This window comes from Pteropus alecto, unplaced genomic scaffold (genome assembly GCF_000325575.1).
Source record: "Pteropus alecto unplaced genomic scaffold, ASM32557v1 scaffold106, whole genome shotgun sequence".
NCBI classification, from domain to species: Eukaryota; Metazoa; Chordata; class Mammalia; order Chiroptera; family Pteropodidae; genus Pteropus; species Pteropus alecto.
The window spans coordinates 4,673,219-4,683,339 of record NW_006442103.1 but is presented as its reverse complement, the minus strand read 5'-3'; the positions used below and the strand labels follow the sequence as shown (position 1 = coordinate 4,683,339).

General features: G+C 36.7%; 1 protein-coding gene and 1 pseudogene across 1 annotated transcript in view; one reads left to right on the top strand and one right to left on the bottom strand.

Annotated features, from left to right (window-relative positions):
* Positions 1-4,226: 4,226 nt before the first annotated feature.
* PALMD (palmdelphin) overlaps positions 4,227-10,121 on the bottom strand; it is a 42,733-nt gene continuing 36,838 nt past the window's right edge. Inside the window, exons 7-8 of the mRNA XM_006919554.3 lie at positions 8,908-10,002; positions 4,227-4,628 (exon numbers count right to left, since the gene is read on the bottom strand). Coding sequence (XP_006919616.1) covers positions 4,585-4,628; positions 8,908-10,002 — 1,139 coding nt within the window. The 3' untranslated portion in view covers positions 4,227-4,584. The remainder of the gene's footprint in view (positions 4,629-8,907; positions 10,003-10,121) is intronic.
* On the top strand, positions 7,743-7,861 carry LOC112469110 (annotated as a pseudogene).

The following is a 10,121-nucleotide window of genomic DNA, read 5'->3' as shown; positions in this document are numbered from 1 at the left end:
GGATGGGAAGGGATAATGGACCTGCATAGTTGCAAGATGTCTGCATCTTATATAAAGTTATACAATGTTAGTTCTAAGCGAAAAGTTTTAAGTTCTAATGTGAAAATTAAAGATATATATTGTAACTCCTAGAGAAAAAAAGCAATATATATATAGAAATAGAAAATAGAAAAATTAACATGGAATTCTAAAATTACTTAAATAATTTAATTAAAAAGACAAGAAAATAAAAACAAAGGAACAAAAAAATGGGAGGGCCAAATAGAGAACAAATAATAAAATGATGGGCTAAAATTCAACCATATTAACAAATACATTAAATATTAGTGTAGTAAATACTCCAATTAAAAGTCAGAGAATGTCAGTTAAAAAAGTGAAATCCATGATGTGATTTAAATATAAAGAAGCAGATTAATCAAAAACAGACTCATAAATATACTGGACAATTTGGTTACGGACAGAGGGAAGGGGTTTTGGGAGGATGAGAAAATGGGGTCAAAGGTTAAAGAAGTACAAATTAGTAGTTGATAGTTGGTCACAGGGGGTATGGGGAGCAAGGCAGAGGGAATGCAGTTAGCATTAATACATTGGCTAGGTGGAGGGTCAGGGGAGGGAGGGAGTAATTGAGGGGATGGTTTTATGAATTATATAGATGTCTAACCAATGTGCTGAATACTTGAAGTGAATTAAAAAGCAAACAAACAAACAAACAAAAATGAAACAGTAAACCCCGCCCCCCAAATAAAAAAAAGAAGCAGACAGTTTGAAAGTAAATGAATGGAAGAAGGTCCACTATGAAACAGTAAGCATGAGGAAGCTGAAATGTCTGTATCTATACTAGATAAATTCATTTCCAGGTAAAGAGTATTATCAGTAAAGAGAGACCTATTTAATGATTAAAGCTTAAAATATCAGGAATACATTGTAGTCATAAATATATATATATATATGCCTAATAACAGACTTCAAACCACATGAAGAAAACGTTGACAGAATTAAAGTGAGGGAGCCATTCATGATAAAAACACTCAACAAATGTGGAATAGAAGGGCATTTCCTCAACCTGATAAAGGCATCTAGGAAAAACTTACAGCTAATATCATACTTAAGGGTGAATGACTGAACATTTTCTGCTTAAGATGAGGATGTGTGTTCTCACCACTTTGCATCAACATTGCATTGGAGTTTCGGCAGGGGCAGTTCGGCAAGAAATAGAAATAAAAGACATCCAGATTGTAAAGGAAGAAGAAAAACTCACATTTCATAGGTGACATAATCTTATATAGAGAAAATCCTAAGGAATCCAGTAAACAACTGCTGGAGGTAATAAACGAGTTCAGCAAGGTTGCAGGATATAAAAATCAATTGCACTTCCAAACACTAGCGGTGCAAAATCTAAAAGTAAAATTAGGATAACAATTCCATTCACACAATAGCATCAAGGGTAATAAAATAGGAATAGATTTAAACAAGGAAATGCAAGACTTGTACTCTGAAAACTATAAAACACTGTTGAAAGAAACTAAAGAAAATCTAACAAAATGGGAAGACATCTTATGTTAAAACATTTATGGGTTTACATCAAATTTGCATAGTGGCTAACTGAGAACTTTCAATGGCCAAAGCTGGCACAATTCGAGCAACAGACTGTGTTGGGTAAACTCAAGTGTAAACATCCATAGTGATTTAAATTAATGATTAAATAAACAAATGGAGAATTGACAAATTTGAAATAATTTATGTAGATACTGTGTATATGGGAGTTATGCACAATGACTTCCTTCCAAAGCATGCAGTATAGAAAAAAGGAAAAAAGAATAATTTTACAGTGGAACAGCCTAACAAGCACTACGTCAGTTGGGTGATCAAGGTCAATATCAACAGTGATAAATCATGTTGAAACTATGTTCCCTTGATATGATGTGATGAAAATGGCACTTTATCTCTGTGGTTTTCCTCTCCCAAACCACACGATCCTAGTCTAATCTTGAGAGACATATCAGACAATTTGCAAGAGAGAGACATTCTGCAAAATACCTGATGAGTAATTTCAAAACTGTCAAGGTTATCAATAATGAGGAAAGTCGGAAAAGCAGTGACAGTCAAGAGGAGCCTAAGGACACATGACAACTAAAAGTAGTGTGGATCTCTGCTTAGGATCTTTAGGAACAGAAAAAAGACATTAGCTGAAAACTAAGGAAATCGGAATAAACTATGAGTCTTTAGTTAGTAATCATATATCACTATTGGTACATTAATTATAACAAATGTACCAAACTAATGTAAGATGTTAATAATAGAGGAAATTAGGTGTTGGGTGTATGGAAACTTTATATTATCTTCTCAATTTTTCTGTTAATCTAAAACTTCTTAAAAATAATGTTTAATTTGGTTAGCTGTGGATATAATGACCCTTGGAAGCGTGTGTTTCCTTATTTTGGGGAGAGGGTGAGATCTATGTATAAAAGGTAGGTGCATCTTATTAGATAGAAACAGAGTTGTTTTTTAGTTGCTTGAACTTTCAACTATATGTAGAAGGATAAATACGGAGCTGAGTAGAAAAACGGGTGGATTGTGCATTTTAATGCTTCCTCTTTATCTTTTTATTTAATGCTTCATCTTCAAATCTACCCCTCTTTGCCCTTCTTTGTGATCCTGACCCTGTAAATATCTCTCCTTTGCCAGGTGATGCAGTGTTAAGCTTTCTCAATAAAGGGTGCTGGCGGAGTGCTGCAAGCCACCTCACTATTATTTTCTGGCTTTTCTTCTTTTTTATTGAGCACAGGAGTCAGTGGGTTGGTGCGTGGGTGGTCCAGTCTCACCTCAGCAGCCCTAACTGACTAGCTGCAGCTTTGCACTCAGGCTTCTCCCTGTCCACCTGGTAGCCAATTCCACAGCAGCTTCAGCCTCATCCTCAGGCAATAGATTAGGTGTAGCCTCCCACACTTTCTGGCCATGGTGGGCCACTTCTACACATCAGCCCTGCCCAATGCCCTCTGTCAAAGGGGCTAGATGATCTGCCAGCTAGATTCTGGCTCATGCCTGAGGCCATCTGGTGTTTACACAGCCTCCCCTTGCAGACTATAACTTTTCCATTCTGAACCATTCATTCATTCATTCATTCATGCATTCATTCATCTATTGATCACTTAGTTGGTGCCAGACAGTGTCCTAAGAAACATTCGTGTACAAAAAACAAAACCAAAAACCATCGCATTAATCACAAGGATGGCAGAGGTGTAAAAGAATGTGCAGTTTTTTCTGACAATCAGTGGCATGAAAGGGAAGGAATGGAGCCCTTAGACCTGGGATTGGCTTATTCGTGTGAAAATGTCTCTGAAATTGAATATCCAGATTTCCCAGAACATTCCAGGCCAGCAGAGAAGCTCTTTCCTCTAGGAGAACAACTGCCCCTTGCAAACAACTCATCTGAAGCTGATGCTTTGCAAGGTAATGCTTGTCCTCATCAGGATCTGCTTCTTTTTACCTCATTGCCTCCATGCCAGTAACTGAGGTAAGAAATTATAGCTTTGCCAGGGAAATTTAGTTTCTGCCCTGAAAGGCTTGTAGGACCTGAGTAGTATGCACTGGCTTGATCCAAGGGAAGATGTGTGGGAGTGGACTTTGAGGGTGTTGGGTGGAGGGCAAGATGGTAGGTAGAGTAGGAGAGAATTGGCATCAGGATATTTTCCTTCAACTCAGGATTTAACATCCTGGCAAGAATACTTAGGAATGACATGCTGTACACAATCTTATTAACTTTGAACATTGGGATTCTAACCATTTACCAGAATTGGCCAAACATTGGATAAGATTTGTGTTTTTTGAGACTATGGAAAGTCCTCTATCCAACGACCTTATGTTATAATCAGTCCTTGAACAATGGGATTCACAATGAAATGAATGAAAGAATATTTCAAGAAGAATGAACATGCCAGTTATCATCTGTAAGGTCATGTACACTATCAAGATAATTCAATCCAGTCCTAAAATATAAAGGCAATTACTGCATGAAACTTTCAGATGTATGCAAAAAGTCTGAAATTTCTACTAAATCAATTGAATTGATCTTTAGTAAGAGGATGTAGTTGTCTAAGCCTGTTGAAATGGGCTGGCGTGTTTACTTGTCAGATTTGAAGTTGCATGTTTCTGTGATGAGTTGTAATGGCTTCCTATGATCTCTCATTTGTATTAGCAAAATTACAACGTCAGTTAATAGAATATAGTCAGGATATTTTAAATAACTTTATTCTTAAATGTAACAAGCTCTCATTAGAAATGCTCTGAGATCAATACAATAAAATATGCTGATCTCCCCCACCCCCCTTCACTAAATCGTGTCAAGTAACTGGAAAAGTTAAGCGTTTGTTCTCCTTAGCTTTTTTGGAAGTTTTTTTTACAAATAATGGCTATTGCTTATTCATATGACTTAATATGGTTATAATTATAGTATTTTGGATCTCAAAAAAAAAAAAAAAAAAAGAAAAAAAAAAAAAAAAGAAAAGAAACAAATATCCAGAAGAGAAAGTTGCAAACATTTCTTAGTTTCTTCTCCAAAGGATGTTTATGTAGGTGGTACACCTCTTAGATAACTTTTTTCCCCAGCTTTGCCATTCTCATCCTTAAAGCTGCAAATTAAAGAAAGAAACAGAGAGTTATAAAAAAGACTTAATTTTCACTCTAAATGACCATTTCATAGAATGCAGGAAAGTTGAGACATACCTCAGACGATTTTATCCAACAATGTGAGCATTGTTTTAGTAGCACAAAAAGATAGTAGAAATAATAAGCTATGGTTAACTTAGGGCAGAAGCAGGTTCAGAGCTAGAAGGAACCTATTGCTATAAAGATTAGAAAAATTAGTAGAGCAAATACAGCATAAGTTGAGTAAATATAGGATTAGTACACAATTTCAATTTTAGCCATAGATAAATTCCCTATACACAATAACTGTGTTTTGTGCATATTTTTGAGCTGTGCACTACTGGAAAAAAAAAAGCATTGACACAGACTCTAATTCATGGTTAGGTTAACTCATCAAAGTTGGTTATACCAAGGGGCTCTATCCTTGGATATAGAATGATAAAAACAAATTTTTTTTGTAATGAAACAATATGAACCAGTAATTAAGAGTAGGAGTAACTGTAAAATGTCTGTCAATATACAAATACTTTTTAAATTGAAAACATCTTATTTTGAGCATATTCCACTGCTAACGATATACTGGATTTAGAAACCATTTTTAAAAATGTAGATTTAGAATTTATAACATTCTCTGATATTCTGGTATCATGCCCTTAATGTTTAGGACTTCAGAGTATAGCTACCTCAGTTATATTCCAAAAGTTGAGAGATGCTTTCAAGTCACTGATCATTACATTCATGTGTAATATAGCTCAAGAACTAGCTATTTAACTGATTGTAAAATTTTATTGAATGAAAAAAAAAAGGAAGACATATTCTCTCATTTCTCAGCCATATGTTGTCTATTAACCAATAAAAAGACCGTATCTCTAAGAAGCTCTTGTTCACAAATATGAGAAGGGATGGGAATCCGATACTGTAATAAAACCACAATCATTTTTATGGTCATTCTACTTATATGAAATGTTTTCATTTAAATGAATCCAAAGAGAATTATTTACTTTGGAACCTTAAGGAGAATGACCATATCTAGTGGTCTAGGATCAAGAATAGTCTTTGAATTTAGGACCAGCTGAGAGATTTTTTTTTTTTTCTTTGTAGCCAGGAGGATGGTCTCTATTGCTGGGAGATGTTGGATGGTAAAACCCGAGGAGAAGATTTACTTCCACAGGAGGTGAACTAAAGGCAGATAGCAAGACTTTATTGTTTTACTTTTAGATTTTGTGGACCTCTTTTTTGCCCATTCCTAAAAAGAGAGCAGGGCAAAGTCCTCCCTATAACTACTTTTCAACTTAAGATTCAGTAAAGCAGGCACATCCCATGTGCTGTGGACATTCAATGACTCCTTAAAGGCTATCCTGGATGTGTGCATCTTCAGGAGTGAGGTAATCCAGTAACTCACTGTCTCATTTCTTAAAGGGGAACAAAGAGTTCTGTATTGTTAGAGTCTGCTATTCCTTTCTTTAGTCTTACGGCAAATAGATGATGTGAATGTCAAGTAGATGTGTGGGGCTAGAGCATGTCAGCAATGGGAACGTCCTTAGGTGTAGCAGTTAATAAACCTGGGCAACCAGCTCTCCTTTTTACTTCTCCTTTCTGCTCTTCCCTGACCTCTATCTCCTCTCCCCATAGCAATACAGACTCATGGTTTTGGCTGGTTGAACTGGGTAGAAGAAAGCTTGTCTCCTTCATCTTACTATCCCTTGGCTCCTAACGGTTGCCACAGGTTGACAATTTTGGCACCAAAAGCATGTGATTCCCCCAGAGCTGAGATTCTCCACCTCTTCATCCTGAAATGCCACTGACATCTCTCAGAGGGGAGAACGGAGCTAGAAGTACAAGAATAGGTTGGTGAGGACTGGCATTGAAGTGTCTGGCATTGAGTTATATATTAGAACATGACCCTCATATTTACATTGGCTGATGAACATAACTTTGCATAAATTTTCTCGTCACGTCAACCCTGTTCAAATTTTCGACAAAATATCTCATCTTTAGGATCTCCAACCTCCACCTTCCCCCATCTTGCTTCCTCCTTCATGCGCTTTTCCAAGTTAAAATTTGCTCTTAAATAAGGCTTTGATAACAACGTTTACACTAAGAGAAAAGAGATTGATAATTTTTAACTATCATACTTACCAGAAATATTTATATTTAGTAGGGGACCTATCCTATCAAAAAAGGAGTTGACTGAAGTGGTGGATTTTCAAGTATCATCAATAAGCATTTTAGGGGATTGAGGCAGAAGCTCAACCTACTTGGTGCTTGTGAAATCGAGGTGCATAAGTGGCTATATAGTCTATGTATATGGATGTTCCCTGAGGGCATATGTCAAGATGATATATTTATTTAAAAAACTCATTTAAAAACATACCAGCTCTGTAATTCATGAACTGAATTGGAAAACAGCAATGTAAAACAGTACCATAATGGAAGGCAAGGAATTTGGAGCATTCTGTTTATAAGATGCTTTGACTGATAGCACAGAACTTTGTATTGTTACTTTGTCTGGAAGACGTCTTCCTGTTTTCATTATTTTGGTTCAATGACATGGTTAGTGTTGTCTAGAAACATTAGTCACTTCCTGTCTTTTTCTATGAAGTAAATGTGTTGACATGGGTAGGGAGAAGGAATGAGGGTGTTCAGGAGAAGCTGGCTAACATCCAAGTTCTAAAATGGGAGGTTTTATGGTGGGTCATATCACTCGCTGCTCTTGATCATAAACTGTGTTCCTCTTTTTTTAAGTCTTCTGAGTTGTTTTAAAAATGAATTTAAGATGCAAGGTGTGGTCAGCAGACAAAGCTCATTCTCAAAACCAAAAGGAACTTTCAGTTTCAACAGATTTCCATTGTGGATGACACACCATTTGACTCTGATTTATAGGAAGATAATATAAGTGTACAGTTACCAAGAGATTAGAAAGTCTTCAGATAATTAAACTTAAAAACGGTAAGCTGAATTTAACTACTTAAAAGACTGGAAGAGATCCATTTTATTGTATTGTTGGCAAACCAAGACTGGTTTTATTGCTCGCAGAGGAAGAAACTTTCCTGAAGTGTGCAGGTACTACCACAGTCCCATAGAATTATCAAGTTCTAGTCTACGGCCATGCCACCCTGAACAAGCCCGATCCCGTCTCATCTCGGAAGCTAAGCAGAGTTGGGCCAGGTCAGTACTTGGATAGCAGACCACCTAGGACGACCAGGTGCTGTAGGCATAAATAATAAAAAACAAGGGATTGTAAGCTGACAAGGTCCTTGCAAACTGTGAGGTCAACCAAGGGTTGCCTCGCCTAAAAAAAAAGAATTATCAAGTTCTGCTTCCTGGATTAGCTAGGATTTAATACTTATTGCTTTTTAATAAGAATTTTTCTATTAGAGACATTGAAAATTACTATCCCTTTCATACATCCAGTATCTGTATGTCTGGTTAATTTGAGTATCTCTTTAGCCAAGGTAAGTACAGCTATTATAATCAATTTTGTCAGATTCTTATTTATTCTTTATAAATGATGAGTACAATACAATATTCAAGTGATAACAAGAAATCTAAAATTGATAAACTATCACTTTTGTAGCAAAAAGTGTTATTTTCCATCCAATGCTATGAAAGATAGATAGCTATAAAACTTCATAGAGAATGAGAAATGTAAATAGGTAGAAAATAGAAAAAATAAATTTCCTAAGTTAGGAAAGACTATGCAAAACTAAATCTTATAGATAATGTAAGATAAACTAACATTCAATTTTAAAATAAAGAAAAATTAAGGAAATAAAGTTGATAAAACTATAAAAGTATAGAGAAACATAGCAAAGTAATAAAATAGCGCACTGAAAATAAAATTTGTTTCTTTTTTCTTGCAAAATTAAGGCAATTTGTTAACTTATGTAGGAAGTTTTAAATCACAGAGAGGCACAAAAATTCAGATTCTGGAGGAAAAAGATATGATATTAATGACCCAACTTATTAGTGATCCAAATATATTCACACATGATGTTATACCATGACAGAAGACAAATTTCAAGTTATTAGAGTCAATTGATAACAGTATCTAAACATGGCAACAATTTTTTTCATTTCTTTATCTTTTGAATGGACTGAATTGCTTCACTTATGGTAATAAAAATATCAGCTTTAGTAAAAAATCTTAGTGTGTATTAGTCTATGAGGTGGTCAGAAAAGCTGAAAGCAAGAGGGTTTGTTAACAACACAGAGATTTTCACATGACTAAACAGCAGTGGCAAGCCTTGTCATTTTTATTACCTGTTAGGGATGGATCCTCAGTTCCATCTCCAGCTGTCTGAACACCCAGTGGAGAAGGGCGGACAGGGCTGCCTAAGCTTTCTTCTTGCTCTTTCAGGGATATGGAATTTTTGTGGGGAGATTGATGGCTTGCGTTTTCACGGGGATTAACTTCTGATCTCTTTCTAGGAAGTGGTGTTGGTTTAGTAGGCTGGTAAACCTGACTGTGGGGAGCTGTGGGATGGTAGGATGGTTTCTCAGTTTCTCCTTCACCCTCCTCCTCATCGTCAATCACAACCAGCTCAGCGTGGATGATCCCGTCATACCCCGTCAGAAGCTTCTTTTCTTCTTCATCGTCTTCTGCCTGCTGATACCCCATGAAAATCATCGTCACGGGTTCTCTATCATTCATGTCAGAGGGCAGGGAATGAACGATATTATATCTCACATCTTCCTCGTCCTCCTGGCAAGTGGGAGCAGAACCCTGGCATTCTGACTTGCCAACGAGTGCTTTGCTGGGACTGAGTCTCGCCTTTGACGGGGGTGCATTCTTGTCTTGCATTATGTTCGACTCTTCCCAAGGAGTCACCAGCCTCTTTTGTAGGGTGCAGGGCATCTCCTCTGCTTGCTGAGTCATGGATCGGGGATGGGGTATTGGTCGAACAGGACTGACATGATTGAAGCTGTTGCTCCTCTCCTCTGTAAGTCCATTGTCCATATGGTATATGGGTTCACTCATGTCATTACTCAGTCCATTAGCTTTCATCTTTATCCTTTCTTGAAAGTTTGGTCCAGGGGTCACCTTCTCTCTCTGTGGAGTTGTAGGCCTGCAAAATGGATTGGCATATACAGGCTCATGATACTCTGTTGGGGATTTAGAGTTTCTCTCCGAAGCTTGTCTTAAAAGTTCCTCTACCTCAACTGGGGCCAGGCCATCGGTACCATTGAACGGTGGGCTGTGATTATTGCTTACTGCGTATACTGACTTTTGCCCGTCATCATAAACTTTTATTCCTGTACCTTTAAAGTCATCTGATGGGAGAGGTATTGAAGACAGGACTGTACTTTCTCCAGTCTTCAAGTCTTTTTTAACTTTAATTTCCATGGCATACAAAGCTGTTGAGAGACAAATTTGATCTTTGATTTAGTTAATTTTTTCACTTACAAACTCATCTGCTTTCACAGTGTTTATTTTTATATCAAGTATACCCTTTGATTGTTTTATGGGATGTGTA